This window comes from Anopheles moucheti, chromosome 3, assembly GCF_943734755.1.
Source record: "Anopheles moucheti chromosome 3, idAnoMoucSN_F20_07, whole genome shotgun sequence".
Lineage (NCBI taxonomy): Eukaryota > Metazoa > Arthropoda > Insecta > Diptera > Culicidae > Anopheles > Anopheles moucheti.
This window is the reverse complement of record NC_069141.1, coordinates 45434250-45455245: the sequence shown is the minus strand read 5'-3', so window position 1 is coordinate 45455245 and position 20996 is coordinate 45434250. Positions and strand designations below refer to the sequence as shown.

The 20996-nt window shown below is 39.8% G+C and overlaps 4 protein-coding genes across 8 annotated transcripts; 2 read left to right on the top strand and 2 right to left on the bottom strand.

The window, feature by feature from the left end:
* Window positions 1–2365: 2365 nt before the first annotated feature.
* LOC128300831 (kinesin light chain) lies at window positions 2366–6522 on the bottom strand. 3 transcript variants are annotated; one of them, XM_053037040.1, is made up of 6 exons: window positions 6134–6522; window positions 5379–5602; window positions 4769–5308; window positions 4030–4281; window positions 3515–3946; window positions 2366–3355 (listed from the first exon to the last, which is right to left on the bottom strand). In XM_053037040.1, exons 2-6 carry the CDS (start codon window positions 5565–5567, stop codon window positions 3239–3241), a joined length of 1530 nt encoding a protein of 509 aa, XP_052893000.1. In that variant the 5' UTR covers window positions 5568–5602; window positions 6134–6522; the 3' UTR covers window positions 2366–3238. The 3 variants fall into 3 exon arrangements, with proteins under 3 accessions (XP_052893000.1, XP_052893001.1, XP_052893002.1); XM_053037041.1 differs by having other exon boundaries at window positions 6290–6522; XM_053037042.1 differs by having other exon boundaries at window positions 6361–6522.
* A 523-nt stretch (window positions 6523–7045) lies between these two features.
* Window positions 7046–8740, top strand: LOC128300345 (60S ribosomal protein L13a). The gene is made up of 5 exons (XM_053036368.1): window positions 7046–7157; window positions 7351–7591; window positions 7677–7822; window positions 8040–8162; window positions 8234–8740. Exons 1-5 carry the CDS (start codon window positions 7140–7142, stop codon window positions 8510–8512), a joined length of 807 nt encoding a protein of 268 aa, XP_052892328.1. The 5' UTR covers window positions 7046–7139; the 3' UTR covers window positions 8513–8740.
* Window positions 8741–10083: 1343 nt separating this feature from the next.
* On the top strand, window positions 10084–11290 carry LOC128304351 (uncharacterized). Of its 3 annotated transcripts, none has more exons than XM_053041530.1 (6): window positions 10084–10181; window positions 10252–10383; window positions 10452–10554; window positions 10610–10803; window positions 10865–11040; window positions 11109–11290. In XM_053041530.1, the coding sequence occupies exons 2-6, from the start codon at window positions 10342–10344 to the stop codon at window positions 11209–11211; spliced, it is 618 nt and encodes a 205-aa protein (XP_052897490.1). In that variant the 5' UTR covers window positions 10084–10181; window positions 10252–10341; the 3' UTR covers window positions 11212–11290. The 3 variants fall into 3 exon arrangements, with proteins under 3 accessions (XP_052897490.1, XP_052897493.1, XP_052897491.1); XM_053041531.1 differs by having other exon boundaries at window positions 10098–10174; XM_053041533.1 differs by having other exon boundaries at window positions 10094–10383; window positions 10631–10803.
* Window positions 11291–14970: 3680 nt separating this feature from the next.
* Window positions 14971–20165, bottom strand: LOC128304369 (uncharacterized). Its single transcript, XM_053041551.1, has 2 exons — window positions 20142–20165; window positions 14971–16368 (listed from the first exon to the last, which is right to left on the bottom strand). The coding sequence occupies exons 1-2, from the start codon at window positions 20163–20165 to the stop codon at window positions 14971–14973; spliced, it is 1422 nt and encodes a 473-aa protein (XP_052897511.1).
* Between the last annotated feature and the right edge of the window lie 831 nt (window positions 20166–20996).

Genomic DNA, 20996 nt, shown 5'->3' with positions numbered 1-20996 from the left:
TTTCATAGCTTCTTCCGATCTATGGTATTGTAGGTCTTGATGTCTATCTGTAACGAAGCCGGCTTGATACCTACAACCGCTACCGGCGCTACAATCGCTCCGCAGTCTTGACCTGCTGCAGGACTAATCAAAACCGAACACGGTCGAGCTCCGTCGAGAGTCTATCGTTTATCTCGGCCTTTCTGGCGGACGCATCAATGCCATCACTCCATCTCAATTTGGGCCTACCACGCCTCCTCTGTCCATGTGGACGACCTAGTATGACTTTAGGGTTTGGGTCTTCCGATGTACGATGTCACCCAATTTGATAGCCGTCGATAAAAAATGTAGCAATTGGCGCTAGTCCACAGGATCTGGGACAGAATCTTGTAGGCGTCATTGAGGACTGTGACGACATGAAAATTCGAGCATTTCACCCTGTCGCCCTTTTTATGTCGCCACCCTGTCGCCCAGACTTTTAGTTCTTGATTGTACCTCACTTGATAGCGTTGGTAATCTCATCCACAGATAGCAAAAGCACCTAGTCATCTGCATCATTGCTAACGCTGGTATTGCTGTTGTGCTGCTGCTGTTATGGTTGCTTTATTCTGCCGTTTACGCCAGCTTCTTCTGGTTCTGTTCTGTTCAGGTGTCCTTCGAATTAGCACATCCACCTTTAAATCACTTACAGTTCGTTTTTCGGGAATTTTATTTCCGCATCCCGGCAAATTGCGTTTATAGGAACCCCGTGCCTCCTGTAAAACGAGTGTCCCCGGCTGGGAAAGCTGCTCCAGCCACTGTTCGTCTGACTCTTAAAAATAGCGCTTCTTGTTCTAGAAGAGCAGGGTCTGCTGTTTCCTCGGTAGTTTGTAGTTCCACACGTTCTGAAGGGTTTCCGGCTGTAGCATATGGGCGAATGCTGTCGCGCACCCCATCGTCGTCATCGAACACAAATGAAAAACTTAAAATAGTTGCTCTTACTCAGATTCTTCATAAATATTCACTTAAACTTAAGTTGGTCAAATATCGCAACTACATGAAGCAACCATGTCGGTTTATTGGCCTACGATGCACCTCACGACTCACGAATTTGATAAGGATTAAATGTTAAGTTTAGTATATCTTATTCAACCCGTGATGTAGATAAACTTATCAACTAAACTGAAAAAAATGCTTTAATTCCACTTACCCAAACATAAATTATTCAACCTTGTGAATAACAGGTGAGTTGGGTAATCCAGACAGCGGCATGTCATGCATGCATTGAAGACTCTATTCTTGCTATTTAACATTGTGTGGCCTGGTAACCTGTTTGAAACAATGAAAATACCGAAATTTTTATCTGTTGACATCCAGCACACAATAATTGTTTTTTTAAGTCCTTTCTTAAAATTATATTTTACATGCGATGACAGTCTTGCTTGTTGAAAAACATCAAATTGGGCAAACGTTGCCGTATAATGGAAAACTTGAACCATAGTTTGGTTCGACGCAGCATTGTTTCGTGTATAAGGACAATACTTGTAAATGCCCAAAATAAACGACTTACAATATCGAACAAATAAAGAGCATAAGATCCAAAACCGATAGAAAAAGGAAAAATAACAAAAAAATTGTTTCTGTTCTTTTATCAACCAGATTTTATAGTACAGTCTTTTCGCGAGTTACGCGTTACTTGTAATTTGCGTAATTTAAATTCCCTTCATAATATCATTTATATTTAGTATTCGACGAAAATGTCGCATTCTTAAAATAAATAAGGGACATATTTATAAAATTATTCAGCTGTCTTTTTCTTTAAAGGCTCACCTCAGGAAGTGAGCTGGACCTGCCATTTCTGGTTGACATTGATTTTATTTACCAGCAGATGAATAGTCAGTCCTGCGTACGGAGAATTAGTCCGGACGGGATTTTGAACCGATTCTGTTGTGTGAAGATCGGCACTGCTATCAATATACCACCGGCCCGCCCCCATCGTGCCCATTCAGGTGACTTACGAGCAGCGTTGGTGTTGTATTCTATTGTATAAAGACTAGAAACAGGATTTGAAGTAGCAGATATATACACTATCCAAAGACTTCTGGAGAATATTTCAACATTGTTCGGACATTAAAGATTTTGGTAAAATACATTCAACTCTCGGTATAGTTATTCTTGAGAACTCCGTGTAGGTGAAAAACACAAGCAAAAGTTTATGTCGAATGCTTTTATACGCGCGTCTATGTCTTACATATTACTTTGGAAATGATTAAATAATCAGTATGCATTTTTGTTTTATTATCAAAAGCGCGTAGTTTACTTAACTGTTTTACTTTACTCGCTCCGACAAGCTTGATAAATAGAACAATTCCTTCAAATATATCTATTTCTCATATCTTTTATCCCGTTCTCTCTCTCTCTCTCTCTCTCTCTCTCTCTCTCTCTCTCTCTCTCTCTCTCTCTCTCTCTCTCTCTCTCTCTCTGTCTCTTGATACCATGAACTTTCCCTTCGCTTTTCTATCGCAAAGTAATACTCTTTCACGTCCTATTGCCAGTTAGTTTAGCTTTTGCTTATAAAGCCTTCTCAAAGACTCGGACTCCAATTCGTTTGTTTATGTTTTTCGTCTCTATTTCCTAAGAGCTTAGCATTTCATGCTACAACAACATTCTAGACATTTTTTGCAAACGGATTAATTTCGTGTCCATAAAATAATAAAGAGTTTTAAAAATCCCTTCTGCCAGTGTACTTTTTCTCTCTATTGGATTGTAAACTACATATGTTTAAGCCACGCGTAATGTTTAAGTTTCTTTGCAAGTTTCTTGTCTTCGTTTGCATAAAACAATTGTTAACCTTCTGTGTATCAATTTATACATTTCCATTAGTAGAGATAAACTGAATAAAACGAAATATAATGTAAGCGAGAGAGAGAGAGAGAGAGAGATCTAGATAACTGGCCAGAGAGAAAGAAGTAAAGAGAAATAGGTAAACATAAAGAAGGAGAAATAGTTGTCATTTACGAAATGGGCTGGAATACAGTAATAAAATGAAAAATTAAAACAAACATATAAACAACTAATATGAACAAGCGACACCACCGATACACGTTGGACTTGAAGGTTTGGATCAGCGTTTGGAAATGGAAAAGTCACTGCACACCTTCTACTCCATACTGCTAACTATTCTCTCTGTCACTTTGCTGAATGTTTCAACCGGCTAGTATAAATCATTCTGGTTCTGGATTAGCAATTAAAGTTATTGCGGGCGACTGCGAAACACCTACTATTTGTGCACACGTTTGTTGTGATCATCATTATCATCTTTGCTGTTGCCGCTCTTCTGGCGCTTGTTATCGTCCGCTACACCGAGCACTTTCGACTGTTTCACCAAATCCAATGCCTGCCAGGAAGGAACATCGTAAACGTTGTTGGGCGTTTACATGAGGAAACTCGTCCGATTAGTTGTTTTGGTTTGTTATTGGTTTAGTTATTAGATGTTGATTGATTGGGTTAGTTTTTGTGTTGCTACAACTACGGCAGACTTGGCCTATTTGCGTACCTCTTTCTTGCTTCGTAGAGCACAATCTTCCAGCGTGTCAGCCGCCTCGTACTTGCCCTGCCTTCTATACAGAGCACCGAGATTTTTCAAGGTCGTCGTAACGGTGGGCGAGTCAACTTTGGCTGCCTTATGCCACCCACCGTACTCACCGTACGGGGTGTTTTCCCGGTTCTTCAGTTTGTTCTCCTCCCGCTCTTCGGCCACCTGCCAGATTGGTTTGTTTTCTCCATTAATTGCACCAAATTCCCGCTCGTGTGCTCTCGTTAGCACCTCCTTGTACAGCATTTCTGCTTCCTTGTATTTGCCCTGTTTTAGGTAGCAGCTGGCAAGATTATTGAGAGTCTTAGCTACGTTCGGATCGTCCCCACCTAGCTTCATTTCGTAAATTTCTAACGCTCGCTTGTAATACATTTCAACCTCTTCGTATTTTGCCTACCAATGGGAAATCAGAAAAGAATTAATTTTTTTTTAAATGCAATACCATTGAGACAGTATGTAAAGAAACAGAAACATACCTGATTTTGGCAAAGAAGTGCCAAGTTGTTCAACTGCTTGGCCACATCAGGATGCGATTTGCCGAGCACATTTTCTCTTATCTCAAGTGCCCGTTTGCACAGCGGTTCCGCATCCTTGTACTTGCCACGTTTACCGTACAAAACAGCCAAGTTGTTCAATGTAGCAGCTACGGCCGGATGGTTTTCACCGAGAGTTTTTTCACGAATGGTAAGTGCATCGTTCAGCAGGTTGGCTGCCTCCTTATATTTGTTCTGTGCAAATATTAAAAATATGAAAACAATGACTACATTAGTGTCGGTGAATCAAATTCGGACTTCTAAATTTAAATGTTTCTTGAGCAGAATGAATGACCCCGATTCTCTTTTCTGAAGATTCTCAAGAAGGAATCTTAATTTTAGTATGATTTGTAGAAATGAAAAATCACAAATGCATCCCTTCATGATTCCGTACACTCTATAACTATAGACGGTTTTAATGAATCCATGAGGATTCAATAATCTATGAGAAATCATCAATCTTTGAGGATGTATGTGACTATGGGGATTCTTACAACTTGAAGGATAAACTTATGTCTTTAAGGATACAATTTTAAAATTTTTGAGGATTTATCGACGTTATGAGAGTCTACGATTTGACAACCTGAATGAATGAATATTCATACGATTTTGCTCAAAAGGTTCATTGGATACACTAGAATGCATGAAATTCTAAAATCGAATGCATTAAAAGATTGTCTACCTGATCTCTGTATACCAAAGCCAGGATGTTTAACATAGTGGCTACATCGGGGTGATCGTGCCCACTGGTTTTCTCCAGGTCTTCTAAAGCCTGTTTGCACAGCGGTACAGCTACTTCGTACCGTCCTTGCGACGCGTACTGTATAACCAGGTTGTGCAGTGTACGCAAACGGGCCGGTATCTCGTATCCTGCATTTGCATGATTCGCAAATTGATTCGGCGGCGTCGGTGACATGTTGTTGCGCTCCTCTGTTTCATCTTCTGGGAACAGCTCCACTACCGGGTCTGTGCGCGATTTTTCCAAATTGTCTTCGTTTTCTTGTATCTCGTCATACTTTTTCACCGAAGCCATAAACTCTAGATGTTTCTTTTCTTCTTCCAGCTGCGCAACGCTCTGTTCGGACGTTTGCAGCTTTTGCTGCGTGATCGCTAGCTCGTCACGCAACCAAACATTTTCCTGACACAGCCGTTTCACCTGCGTGCGTAGTTTTTGCTTTTCGGCTTCAATGTTTTGAAGATGAGCAAACAGCATCACGATGACCTGCAAGTGTGTAAGAAAGATTCATTGTAGATTAGGGGGAAAAGTATCATTGAGAAAAGACTACTCTCACCTGTGCTTCGCTAAGACCAAGTTCAATGTTCTCCATATTCTTCTTTACGATTTCCATCTTGTCCGGATCGGTTTTGCTACCTTCCGAGAGGTTATTCATCAGTGTGACATGTTCGACACGAAGGGCTTCCAAGCCCTGCATTACCGTTTTGGTATTCGAGACAATTTCTTCCTGCGCCATTTGTGTCATTGTATATGTAGATCGCTGGGGATTGTTTAATGAAACTGAAACGAAAGAACAACATCAAATTGAACTCTCCATTCCATTACACGGTCCATATTTATGTTCTGCACTCTATACAAACAATAACTACGTGCTAATCTTATCCCAAAAAGTGACGCATTGCGAGTGACATCATCAAAATAGGAGTAAGTGAAGTATGCGGTGAAACGATCAATAGCAAAAGTACAGCGAACCGTGTAAAACCCAAAAAAATGTACAGTTGCATCGTTCCAGTTCATTCTATATGTTCCACACACAGTCCAGAGGGTGCTTGTTACCTTCCTACCGCTGCCAACTACTGTAGAAGAAAATCGTATACCGTTACACGCAGCAGACTTTCGTCGAACTGTTCGATAGGACTAGGTTTACGGGGGAAAAAATAATGCAAGAGAAAATACTTTCTCTGTACGAAGCCAATGGAAAAGCGTTTATGTTTTTCTTCAGCACCTCCTCAAGAAGACGGCGAACTTATGCCAACGATTGCTTTTCTTTATTTGTGATTTATTTTGTCAACCCTCGAACGCAGATAGTACCTTCGCGTCGGCGGAGTTTAGCAGTACACAGTGCGTGGACACTGTTCAGCAACTACAACAGGACGTAAAAATGTCGAAAACTGATTTCCTTGAGAAATCAATAAACACACGACGAATGCACGAAAAACTAATTTTCTTTTTCTACACAGCACCTACCCACACACAAACACACACACGCACACTCGCCTACGCAAATATACACGCGACACACACACACTATCACGTACTTCGCACAGGTTTGAACTTCGTAAGCTTTTTATGCTGGCTACTTCCGATTGTTTATATTAACATTAATTAATGTACACACATGCATTTCAATTTTCACAGAAAGGTTAGAATTTTCGCTCAATGCCCAATGTTTTGTATAGTTTCCGTGCACGGTGATTGCGGTTTTGGAATAGACAGGACTGTCAGGACAAACAAAACTATGCACCGATATTGCTGCAGTACTGCGACGAGCAGGAACACCAAACTGCCACATGACATTACATGAAACTGTTATGATCTAGATGGTAATATTATGAAAGAATGAATATTATTACATACGTTTGAACGATATCAATGGATTCCTTACATTGTAATTAGAAATATGGAGCTTTGAAATAGAAATAATTCACCAAGAATGTTGTTTTGTGAAGAACGTTACCCACCCCTATAAACGCAATCCAACATTTTCAAATCGATTATTTCACAGAAATCTTATTTCTTTTCATACTTTTTATACTTCTCCTGCTGGAAAGCTCAGTAAAATATAAAAAATTGTGTGAACATGGACAAATAACGTATAAATTGACTTAGAATAAAAAGACAATCCTTGCCGTTTTCACGAAAAATAACAAATATGTTGTACATAGCTTGGGCGTGGTGAAAACGTTGGTGGAAATATTGCCACTGAACGATGTTTGACTTTGCTGACAAGCAGCAAACCGACCGCTAGCTGTCATTCGGTTCATGACTTCCGCTAAACGACACTTCCTAGTTCTTTTTGTTGGTGTTTGCGAAAGTGATGGTACGCACGAAGAAGGTATCTATCATTTAACGCTGAAAATGTGCGAAACTTTGATGCTCGAGGCGCAATTCGGTTCTCGGATGATTGTGTGGCGCTCCCTGCAGCGTAGCATGTGGTCCGAATCGTGAATCGCGCGTTGAAAGTGGTGCGAACGTGATACGGCAAATGACACCTTTCCTCCCGTTTTCTCAACAATGATTCGTTTCAGCCGATTTTAATTGACGGACGTGGGCACCTGCTTGGCCGGTTGGCTTCGGTCGTCGCCAAGCAGATCCTGTCCGGAAATGCAGTGGTAGTGGTGCGTTGCGAGGGTCTTCAACTGTCCGGCCATTTCTTCCGCAACAAGATCAAGTTCTTGGCCTATCTGCGTAAACGGTGCAACGTCAACCCGGCACGCGGTCCATTCCATTTCCGCGCTCCGAGCCGTATGTTGTGGAAGGCCATCCGAGGTTTGTATGATCGTCGCGGACAATAGAGTTTTGTTGTGTGAGCATGTGTGAATAAATCGTATCATGGATATTTTACTCTTGGTAGGAATGGTTCCACACAAGACCAAGCGCGGCCAGAATGCGCTGCGTCGCCTGAAGGTGTACGAAGGCATCCCGCCGCCATATGACAAGATGAAGCGAGTGTGTGTTCCAATCGCCCTGCGACAGCTGTGTTTGCGTCCTGACCGAAAGGTGAGTGGGTTATTGTGTACAGATGAGGATGTGAGCCCAGTTATGAGAGCAATGAAAAATGCGAGAAAAGCAAAATTCAGTTGACGGTAATTGTGTTATCGTTGTAAAAGTGTAATTCTTACGTTCCTCAACACATCGACGCCTTGGATTAAAGTTATCAAGAAATAGAACGAGCAAATAATTGATTTTTCTACTACTTCATCTATCTCGTTCACAGTACTGTACGGTCGATCGCGTTGCTCATGAAGTGGGTTGGAAGTACCGTGATGTGGTAAACAACCTGGAAGCCAAGCGCAAGATCAAGGCACGCATTGCTTATATGCACAAGAAGAAGCTGAAGGTAATTTATGGATTGCGAGTGCACAACACGGTACGATGATTAACTGAGAAAATATGTTTGTACCTCCACAGAATATCACCTGGAAGGCTCGTGCCGTCGTTGCCAAGAGGATTGAGCCGCAGAACGCTGTTCTGCGACAGTATGGCTATCTGACGACGGAATTCGAGAAGAAGTACAACCGGCCAGTGGTGACCCCAGTCGCACCGAAACTTGGCAAGCGCAAGCGCAAGGAACTGTACGTAGCCGCAAAGGCCGCCCGTAAAACAGCGAAGTATGCAGCCAGAGCCGAGGCCAAGCTGAAAAAGGCATCGGCACCCAAGAGCCCGGCAAAACCGAAGGCGAAGGCTTAATCTGTGAAAACAGAAAGATTTATCATAATGCGATTAGGCGGTAGCTTTTGAAGACGATGCAGATTTAACAACGGTGCACGCTTTGAAATGCTATCACCATAACAACAGCGTTGTGCAGGTTTTCTACCAACAGAATCATCGTGAACCAACGCATTTGATGTAAAGGAAGATAAAATACACAGATACGCGCACGTGTATGAGTGTGTGCGCGCGCGCGAAGAAACATAATTGTGTCTTCTATATAAACTAATCGATTGAAATTACTCCGAACTAATGTACTTTTGCTAATTTGATCAACTATTTTAAGAACGTAGCGTCATTTTTAAAGGTATCTTTACACAAGCATGATCCTTCTTGATGAGATCTAATTAACGAAGTATTTAGCCTGGTTTTAAGGAACGGCAATGTATTTGAACCAACCACACGGAGTACTACTGGTGGATAATGCTGATCAAATTAAACAAAACTAAATATTAGTCTTACTACGCTGGATTTACACGAAAGGACTGGCCCACGGGTGATCCTGACATATTTCCCGTACGCTGGACTGTCTATCCAGCTGAAGGTAAATAAAAATCAAAGAAAAACCAAAAATAACAGGCTTTAGACCTAGAGCTCATGAGATTGTTTGTCCACTACAGAAGCAATCGTTGAGTCAAGAATTGCTCCTTCGAACAGTACAAATGATCTTGGGCCTGCGTTATTTGTACGAATTGTGAACATCTCTGACTCCTTCGTGAACAGATGAATTTTTATTATTGAATTACTGATTTATTGACTATTTTAGCAAATGCGTTGTTAGTCGGGGAAGTTAGCGCACCATTCCTTTACGCCTGGTTAAGTTTTCTAGACAAGTGACATAGGTGATTCTTAACGGAACTGTTGTGTAACCAACACTGCAGACGTAACTTACAAAAACGTAGGTCATTTTTTCAGATTTGATCTATTGCACTAACTGATATTCCTCATTAGTGTGTTTTATTTTATTCGAGGTTTGGGAAAACGTTTACGGCGAGCGTCTGACTTGCATATCTTCCAGTGCCATTACGGCAGTGACTTTTACGGCCATCCGGTTTTGTGGATATGGCTTGTACTGGGTATTCGCAGACAATCTACCATGGTTTGGTCATGGTGTCATGGTCTGGTTATCCATAACCGAAGAGCCTGCAATCTAAAGAATTTCGGCTGGCCGATACACAGCAAACGCGTTCCTTGTATCCACTCTTGCTTTAGGAAATCCCACGTATTGAAACAAAGTTGAGGTGATCAATTTGTAACACGCCCCCGCCCACTTCATTTCCATATCTTGCATATATCATTTGGAAAATTTTTTATCAGGAGTTCCCTGCCTTCAAACTGGCAAATTAAAGCTAAAGGAATAGTACAAGTGGTAATAAAAAACATAATCATTCCATATGTTATCACTAAAATAGAATGATATATTGGTCTAAAAAACGTCCAATTAATATCCCTAATTCGTCATGTAGGCTTTTTTTGCAGCTTTCTGTATAAATACGACGATTAGTTGCTGAAAACGCTGAAACGCTGAATCAGAATGTCATTCTGACAGTAGCGCAAGTAGGAAGCTGCGAAAAAGTGCAGTAGAAAAGATCATCATAAGAATCGTCGGCAACAATCTGGAAAAGAGCTAATTTCGTGAAGGTTTTAAGTGTGTTGCTCTAATTCGTTTGCGGTGAAAAGAACGTACGCACTAATTGTACACTGGTTTTTGGTCAAAGTTTCCAAATTTTTGCAGTGACAAAGGAAAGTTGCTTGCACAAATCAAAAAAGAAGTACACAGTTCGATTCTCCGCAAAACGTTGAACAAAATGGCATCGGTCATCGAAAGCGAGGAAGAATTGGCATGTTTGGTAGGTTGTGCCGACCAGAATTGACGATAGATTGTTTAATGTGGTTAAAAATGCATGTACACTTTCAGCACAGAGAAGTAGATGAAGAGCTAGATCAGATCGAAAGCACTATTGTTTGGTTATTATCGCAGAACTATCTAAAGTCTACAATTAATGGTATTGTAGCGGTCGGTGAGTTTCTACATAACATTAAAAACTAACAGAATAAACAAAAATGTAGATACAGTCAATACGAAAAATTTCCTAGGCGATGTGGCGCTTCTGAAGACGATGAACTCCGACACGTCGGTTACGAAGAGCAACTCGTTTGTGGCAACAGCTTCATCTTTGTGGAAGATGAATAATTCGGAAAATATTATCTACATGAGAGAACAAATAGCAAGCAACGGGAAAGCATTGGAGAAGTTGTTTGCACAAATGGTAAGAAGGACGCCAGGAAGTTCACTGTTTTTACATATAAAGAAATCATAAAAATTTACAGCAATCGGGAGAACTCGAGGCTGAATTGGAAGAATGTCGTGAGAACATTCGTGAAATGCGATCTAAAAAGCATGCCATGCAATCCGAATTGAATGGTAAACAGCAGAACGTCAATGCGGAAGAACTGTCGATTACGGGATTTATTGATATGCTGAAAGAGATAAAACGAGACACTGAGTATGTGAATGATGCTATTAGCGAGTGTTTAACCAACAAATAATTCTCAACCTTTTTCTCTTTCGCAGAACTACTATTCAATGTTATCAACAAGAACTCCAAAAAGAGGAAAATATGTTTAGTGATGTAGTAACATACGACTCTCCTTTGTTTGCTGATGTAAGTGAGTAGCTGCAAAGAATCCATGTTTTTCTACTGCATTGATCTTAAAATATGTAACCGAAAGGGCAAATAAAGTGTTTTGATAACACTGCCTCTAATATAGAAGTATAGTTTTTTTTTAGATTTCTCAACTATAAATTGCACAACACCTAAAGATACACACAAAAATAAGGTTGTTGCGTGGGTTACATGGTTATTTACTGTTCGCTAGAAAAGAAACGTGAATCGAGTGAAGATTAGATTCATCTCAACACTCATAGAACTCGCCTTAGTACCAGCTCATCAATTGTTCTTTGACATATTCATTGTTCTTCCTTGTCACAGAGATTTATATGTGTAGTGCTACTATATAAGTTTTATGTAATCACAATTTCGATCGTTGCGACAGGCGTTTTTTGACCTCAGAAAAATCTGATGGCTGTCGGCAATCTACAACCAACTTGAATATCAATATTAGGTGAAATTTTGCATGACTTCAAAAATGCGAAGTGCACATGTACTCCACATGTAGAGCGGATGTTGCTGGTGTAGCAAACGCATTAGCAACGGAGGGTATGCATGTCAAGGATTTTCTGTTTGATAGCTAGTGATATTTCCCAGGCTTGGTCTTGCAATTCATTCATTTTTTTTTTTGGCTCTCATGACGTAACCAGGCTACTAGGCTGATGAGTTTTATCTGCTGTATGACAGTGAGTTCGCCGGACAGCTCAAAGAACTCGTCATTGTAGCGGCTCTTCCATTGTCCTACCACACATACGAGATCCAAAAAGCTTCTGGGCATCTTCCTCTCGAACGCGGCTAAGAGGATTTCGTCAGTTTTTCAGACTCTCTAGGGCTAGGTTTAACAGTAGACAAGCTAGACTTGTGCTTCGCTCAGACCCATGGTCCTGAGAGCTTTCCATCCACCATCAGCTGGCACGTGAGGTTGGCCATTGTCAGTCGTACTAGTCTGGTAATGCGGCCTTATGCAGTCGATGAAGAAATAGGAGTGTAGCCGGTGCTCCGCCATCTTCTCCAAAGCCTGCCGAATGGCGAAGATCTGATAAGTGGTTGGTTTTTCCGTTACGAAATCCTCTCTGATAGATTCCATCTACTTTTTCGACGAATGGGACGAAACGATTTTGTAGTATAAGGGAGAATATTTTGTAGGCGGTATTCAACAGCGTAATACCGCTTTTATCTTCCTTCTGCACTGTGTGCACTTCAGTTTATCTTCTTTCTTGTATATGTGGTAGATGATACCAAGATTCCAATCGCAAAACATCCATTCGCTATGCCATACCTCCGTAATAATTTGATGAATTTCGTTTTCTAGTGCTGCACCTCCTTTTTTGATCAGTTCCACTATTGCTCCGTCGGAGCCTGATGCCTTATTATTTTTAAGCCGACGGATTACCTTTTGGGTTTCATCAATGCTAGTAATGCCAACAAGTAGTAGCATGATATCGTCTGCTAGTGGAGGCTATAGCTGCTCTTGAACAGATTGTAGTAATAGTAATAAAATACTGAGCAATTCGTAAGAGGACCTCTGGATCTCCATCCTTATTTCGAGAACACGTCACCCTAGGTCTGAAGTTGTTTCGGTGACCTGATATCTCATGGTAAAACCTTCTTCCCGGTCCGTAGTGCTATTTGATTTTTTTGTTGAATTTGAAGTTTCAGTACTCGGTTTTCCTCCCTGAGTTGTTTCTCGCGTCTAAGCCGTGTATATTCCTCCGCGGATGAGCGCGTTAAATGCCGCTGTTGTATTGCTCGGTATGTGCAGTTCTTACCTTCGGTCACTTGTCTGTCTTGTCTTCGGTCTTGTCGTCGAATTCACATAACCCCTCCATAAGCGAATAATGATACCAAAAAGTTTCATATTATTTGTATTTTCTCCATTTTCAAGTGTTGTACGTATACGATTAAGTTTGTCCTGTGCTGGTTGTCGTGATGCTTTTGAGAAGCCTGTAGGATTGGAGTAACGTCAATCGTATCACTATGTTTGTTAACATGGGGCAGATCTTGGGACTTCTGGGATTCTGCGTAGTGGCTGATTTTTCATATTTTGAACCTGTTTTTTTTGTATGGCTGTATTGCATATACAGTACATAGATATAATGTGTCTAACAGGGGGCTATCTTAAAATGCTGCTTGGACAGCCTGGACAGGAACATTGCTGTACTTTAGGTGTCTGATAATGTCTGGTGTCCAAGCAGATCCCACGGGGATTGGAGCCGTAAAGAAAGCAGGTGTGACCTTGGCAGACGGTATGACGGTATGGTACGGAGCTGCGCAATTCCGCGGTAATTGGATAAGCCTGGAGCATTAGCCTTCATACATAGCAACATTATCCGCAGACTTTCAGCTTAAAAACATAACGGAGGGACTTTCGCCGCTTGTTAACATGAGTCCGGAAATACTTAGGTCGAGAAAGGAAACGAGATTATTGTCGTATACTAGATATACTGCATACAAGACACGATTGTGAATACGGTAAGCCGAGGCATTTGATTTATTCTATTTTTTATTTTAACATTGGACGATAGCTCTGTTTTGTGAAGAGAACAAAGAGTATGATCGGACCAAGGAGGAGAGTGGAGAAGTTTCGAACGAGGCGAACAACAACAAACAACGAGCGAAAAAGCAGTCTTAATAATATCGGTAATTTTTTTGCTAATTGAACACCACAGAGTTAACATAGTAAAAAAATGGCCAGTCAGTAGCTAAGTTCGTCAAATATCAATAAACGGATATCAAATTGAGCTTCCTGAATGTACGAGTATGATCTCAAAGTTGCTTGTAGGCGCATGTATTACAAATCTACGTACACTCTGTCATCGTCCTTCAATGATTGAATAGATGTGTGTAGATGTAATTGTGAACAGTATTTTAAATAATACTTTTACATACTTTAAAGAAATAGTTTTTTACACGTCGAAACCTTAGGCCGTATGTTAAAAAAATAATAATTTGTTTAAGATGCTACAGGAACATATAACAAATTACTTAAGTATATGATATCTAAATGCAATAGTAATCTTAGTGATATTACAATCCCGTTCAGTATGACAAATCTGAGCTTCTGTATGTTGAATTCAAAAGTACACGGGAAAATTAACGAATGTTTTTGAGAACAAGATGCCCGTATGTACATATGCATGATGGGGCAATGAAGTCTTCTTCTTTAGTGGCCACAACAACCTCAATAGGACTTAGGGCCTGTCATTTATAGCTTCCGGATGGGACATTTTACTCGATTTGTTTGTCGCGTGGAACTGGCGCCACCGGATCGGCCCAGGTTAAATGGACAATGAAGATGAAACAATCGTAATTCAACTGAAACGGTGACGACCTTCTTGGCTCTCTGGTGTTGGTCGTTACATGAAGCTTTAGCTTTTCGGATAATATTGTTTGTGAGTAATATTAAGAGTATGCTGGGCGATAAAGAGAAAACAAAACTACAGAACAATAGTGATAACGTTTGTTATTTTCACTTAAAATACATTCGGGTACTCAAAACAATCATGTCCTATGCCTGGCATCCCGGCTAGCTACCAGTATATTTTCATATGTTTCAGATATTTTAACTAAAATGGCAGATAACGATAACAATCAAAAGCAACGTCATTTTTGGATACTGATGAAGGAAACTTGATCATCGTCTTTCGCTAAAACATATTGTATAAAACAATTAAATATTCGAAAGCATAACATCTAATCTACTAATTAATTGACTTTGTGTTTGAATAGCCTAACAGTGTTTTAGTCCATTTTTAAATTGGATGGTTAGGATGGAAACCGAAAATCTGATTTGTTTTCTGTGTTATCTGTTTTGACCACCGCTGGTGTAATGTTTGCAGACACTTCCGGAAGTTGACCTTCAACAGCTTTCGGTTGGACGGTCTCTGATTCACTGCGCTTGAACAACAACTTCGAGTTTGTGCCATCCTTTCGATCCCAACCGTGCTCAATTTCTTCGTGATGATGATGATCGTGGTGATCGGGGGAGGGGAACCACTCGGATATCCACACTGGTTTCCAGATCTTCTTCCAGGCTGGTAACCAAATTTCCTTCCAGTCTGGCACCCATATCTGTTTCCACGCTTCCTTCCATTCAAGTTTCTTGTCTGGCACCCAGACTAGCTTTTTGCTAGGCTTCCAAATCTGTACCCAAGCGGCCTTCCAATCGAGTTTCTTCTCCGGTACCCAAATTTGTTTCTTCTCCGTGCGCCATATTTGTTTCCAAGCTTCCTTCCAGCCGAGCTTTTTGTCCTCTACCCATACCTGCTTCTTAGCCGGATGCCAAATCTGTTTCCAGGCCGATTTCCATTCCAACTTTTTATCCGTGCGCCAGATTTGTTTCTGTTCGGTTTTCCAAATCTTTTTCCATCCCGCTTTCCACACAAGCTTTTTCTTCCATAGATCATGACTAGTATATTCCCAACCGTCATGATCTTTGCCGAGATATTTTTCACCGGGGACGCCTATTTTGATCCATTCCGGATACCAGTACTGCTTCCAAGCGGGAACATGCACTTCCTTCCAATCGGGAACCTGGATTTCCTTCCATACTGGTTTCCAAATCTGTTTCCATGCCGGTACCTGTATCTCCTTCCAAGCGGGCACCTTTATCGGTACCCAGATAGGTTTCCAGATTTTCTTCCAATCAGGCACCTGAATTTCTTTCCATGCGGGTACCTGTATCTCGTTCCACACAGGCTTCCAGATTTGCTTCCATGCCGGTACCTGTATATCCTTCCAGACTGGTATTTCTGTCGGCACCCAGATCGGTTTCCAAATCTTTTTCCAGTCTGGTTTCCAAATTTGTTTCTTGCCTGGTTTCCATATCTTTTTCCAACCTTCCTTCCAAATTAGTTTCTTTTTCCAATACCCAGGGTCATGGTGTTCTTCGTGGTGATGGTGATCGTCAAAATGGTGATGTTCCTCGTGATCGTGGTGATGATCGAGTAAAGTTTCATGTTGTAACAGAGGCAGGGGTTCCGCTTCATGATGCTGATGCTCGTCAAACGTTATAGGTGCAGCTGGGGCAGGGTAATCATAACCGATACGTTTTTGCACTTGGTCTGGTATGTTAATGTTCAGGGTTTCTTCTGCCTTTTGATCTATAACAGCTTTTGCGTCGATTAGAAACGTCTGCAGCGGAACTATCAGCAAGATAGTAACCTGAAATTTTGAAGGTTCAACATGTGATTATCGTGTGAATTCAAAAAAATGAAGTAAAAATTCGATGCAATGCTAACAGTTTTATTTGTTTTCTGGGTATGAAAAGAGTAAATAAAGTGTCTGTAAATTGAACATTAAATAAGTACACATTAAACATAAGTAACATTAAACAGTAAATTAATGTAAACAATGAGAGCAAATAATATATGATATAAGAAAATTACATTATTTGAAATTTCCTTCGCCTATTTAACATGTTCTGTTATGGATTTTTGATATTGAAATTGATAAACACATCAACAAAGTTCATTGCCGTTAGGAAATAATGCAGTCATGTTTTCTTTGTTTGCGCCGTACATTTAGTTACGCCAGCAGAAGAAGAAAGTCCTGCGTTGTTGCACGATTGTACTGTTGCCATTGATGTGACAACAAGCATCAAAAGCGGAAGCAAATCATAACGCGTTTCCGTTACCGATCCATGAAATCGTGAACGGTTAATTAACACGGTGATGGAAAATTCACAGCTGGTTTGATACAAATCTTATTTTGGGATTTTGTGTGTTACGTTATTGTCATAAGAATTATATATATATATATGAATTTAAATACATGCAGTAAAAGGACATTGTGGTACTTGGTGGTAGCACAGCCAGTCTTTACATTCGGGATTTACTCCCATACCAAAAATGGACTAGATCGTAGTTGATCTGACAAGAATGATAGCACTATATAGACATGAAGCAGTTTTAATAGTGTTATAACAATGATTGTGGCTGCAATTTCAACCACAAGTTCCATGATGTGTAATGTAAAGTTGCCTAAAACATTACTACTATCGTTATGTTGTTATGTACAAACAAAACATCGTTTTGTAATGTATATGCTATATTAAAAAAGTAAACAAGCTGTTAATTACAAATTGTTTAATTAATGTTAATTAATGTTTAAAAAAAAAATTAATACATGTGAATTTAATCACTTAACGAATATAAACAAAGGATGAACTATCCTAATGGTCATTTTTTAACCTTGATATCGGTTATATGAATGGTTTTCGCTACCATTATTCGAAAGATGCTTGACACGTTCGAAAATGAATCCCTCGTAAGTGGCACACGGGTGGGCATAATTTAAATAGCGCGGAATCGTTAAGCGGCTGTAACAAACGAAAGTATCACGTCATACCTATCCTCGTTTCACCCACTCATTTGTTGAATATTTCTGTACTAGAATTCGGGTTTTTTCGTTATGTAATGTAAGTTAAAAAAAGTTAACGAATAAATAGAGATTCCCATCAAGTGAGTAGTGTGTATAAATTATACTCTTTCAAAAGTATATTCAAAATTTTGAATTTACTTACACAGTACAGTACCTTGCTTTTCTACATACCCAAAACCAGTTTTGTGATACTGTTTAATCTGTTACAGTATCAGCAAGTCTTTTCCGTAACCGCATCGTTAAAGAAAGGTGTGTTTGTATGTTAAAAGCTTAACCAACAACAAGCATTGATGCGGCTGTTGAAATGAAGAAAAAAGAAGCAAACCGCACCGGCTTTACAGATGCATGTTTTTGGAACCGACGCACTTCAAAACACATATCCAACCATTCAATCGTTTCTGCAAGGGGAAGAAGTGTGCCGTGCTTGCGCTACGAACAATAGATTCCTCACCGTAGGAAGGGGTAGAGCTTGATGACTTCAGTAATATTGGTTCCAACCTGGATGCGGTGAATGAAGAGCCAAACGGTATGGGATACATTCATGCATCAGACGTTGTACCGACCCGTAATACCTTTTGAAGCAGTGAAAGGCTTTCGTAGAGGAATCGGAAGGGAGCAATTGCTCGTGTGTAGTGTATCGTGCAAGATAAAAGCGCACGACATAAGCAACACGTGAGAACTCTTTGCATCATAGGTAGATCACTGGAAGATTGCATGTTACCGGTTCCGACATTAAAGAAGAATGTTACATAACATCGGTGGAGCTGATCGTGATTCATCCAGTATCGCAAAAGGCGCTTAAGTAACATCACATAATTAAATATTACTAAGCGAATCTTCACCATCATATTTGTTGATTTTATTAAATTGAAATAATATGTTGGCTGGTTAACCTTGATGGTAATTAAATAATTTTCTGTTTGCTGCGTTTTCGGTCGTGATAATTTTACTTCAAGAAGTCTTGGCAATTTCTAATATAACCGAGCATGCCCGAGATAAGGCAAATCGCTAGGAGGAAATGCCTTGTGCCATTTTTTATTTTCTCTCAACACAAGCGGTGTTGAAAATACGGCATTGCCCTCATATTAGAAATTAAATAAAAAATAAATTAATCTTGGCAATTTCTGGCTTTCTGGGTCCATCGTAGTTTTATACCGGTCTTGTCAAATGTAATGCAACCACCGGCCCCGTTACTACCTATTCCATCCGGAATGTTCCGCATTTTAGTAATTTCCGGAATAATTTTACACTGATCCTTTACAGGAAAATTACACGGATTATTTCACTTAATAATGACTGTTGTGAAGCAAGCATGTTGGGAATGCATTAAGTTAAAGCTCATTACTCATTAAATGATGAGTATCGCTACGGGTTTTAATTGACCTTGAAGCGCTTGTGAAAGTGAAAAAAGTGTTGTAATAAACAATATTTTCTTGTGCCATATGCCATGAGTGATGAATAGTAAAGTGAAGTTACACGCTGTGTATAGTAACCTAACTGTTTAGTTAATTACAGTATAGAAAACCAAAATATTTGGATGAGACCTGTGTGGATATTAGGCACAGATACAATCGTTTCCTTATTAAACACTGTGATAATTTGTTTTTAAATTATTAGACGATCATGCTCGAAATGGTACCGGGAGAAAAGGATTAAATAAAATGTAAAACTAATCATATAACTAGACTTCCCATATTTAGACTTCCCACAAAAGTGTAAAAGAAAATCTGCAATTTAAACTTTTAATTTTCGGTTTTAAATTATGCTGTATAAAAGTTATTTTTCTCTTAATAGCTTGTTGCAACTGATTGCCTAATACATCTTTGGGAAAATAATCAATTCTACCCTTAATTCAGTAGAACAATGCACTCAGATCGGAAAAAAGGGGATATCTGACGAGCAGTAGTTGCCTGCTTGTAAAAATTGCACAGAAGATGAGATGAGGTCTTTGGTTATAATTTGGTCTAACATTTATCTAAGTAATAACTACGAAATATTTGTTTTTATTTAACTATTTATTTGAAAAATGAAATTTAAAATTCAATGACTGTTCAATAACAGTACATTGTTTTAACATACACTGTATGACAAATCATCACAAAACAAAGATTAAAAAAATGTTCAAATCATCAACTTAAATCTCACAATAACCAAAAAAGTGCACACAAGATTGTCAATACAAGTGGTTGAGAAGTCTTGTAACAGCAAATACCATCAATGCGCGGTTCATGAACAAATGAATGATTCATTTGTTTTTGTATACACTTTCACTGATTAACGCGCTGGATCTATGTGCCGACAGGTTTGCGTAGGATGTAGATTTACACTAAACGGCCGTTCACTCAAATAAATATGGCACAATGGTAAAACCAAACATCACAGAGAGATGAAAATGAACTCATCACGCACTCGAACAACTTGTACTTCAACCACCTGGATATGTTATGTCATCTGGAACAATTCACTTTCGATAACTTCGGCTTGAAGACAGTGCCGATATGAACGGTAAAGTTTTATAGACTTGTGGAGAATGAAAAATATAATGCAACACTAACCACTGTGTTCCATCGGGATTTCATCCTTCCCGAAGAAGATGATCGGTGCGGTGCAAGTCCTCTCCTTGGAACCGTCCGAAACTGACTGACAATTGTTTACATCCGCCAGATCGTTTAATATATATAAACAATCGGTCGCCCCTCCGGAAATCAGTCAAGCGTCGTGGGAGAAATGGGGAAAAACAGTATTACCGGTAGTCTCACCCGCAGTGATCTCAGCCTTATGGCTTATGGGGTAGGGATTGAGTAATTTTGGCGCGCACTCGTTCGCCCAAGCGCGGCGACATTGGATCACGCGGTGGAGAAAGAGCTTTCGTTCATCGAGCATGTATCGCACTGCGTGTAGACTAGAGATAGCCTGTATAGTATCTGTGGTAGGGAGTCAAAACAAAGTTATGTGTAGTATTTTTTACATCGTCTGTTCTGCACGAGTCGCACACTCTACATGAATGTACCGGAAACATATGTTTATAGGCACGGCAATCGACGTAGCGTTCATCCAGTAGTGAGGGAGAGATGATCAATTTTAAATAAAATCATAGAATTTTAAATATTTGAATTAGAATATTCCTAGCATTCAGAAAATTAGTAAGAATACTGTTTCTTTTGTTTACAAAGTTTATCGTAAACTTACGTTTGAATTTAAAGTATCTTTTATTAAAGCAAAGTTGGAATATGATCGATGTTCTTTTAAAACAATGACACTATAGAATATCAATTTTTGCATTATTTTCTAACTGTTTTAGATTAAACGAGCTTACTTGATCTTCTTTTCTTTGTTTTACCACGACATAATAGTTTACTTTCAGTTTCACTGAACTAACCGGTATCGTGAACTAACAACTTCACACACAA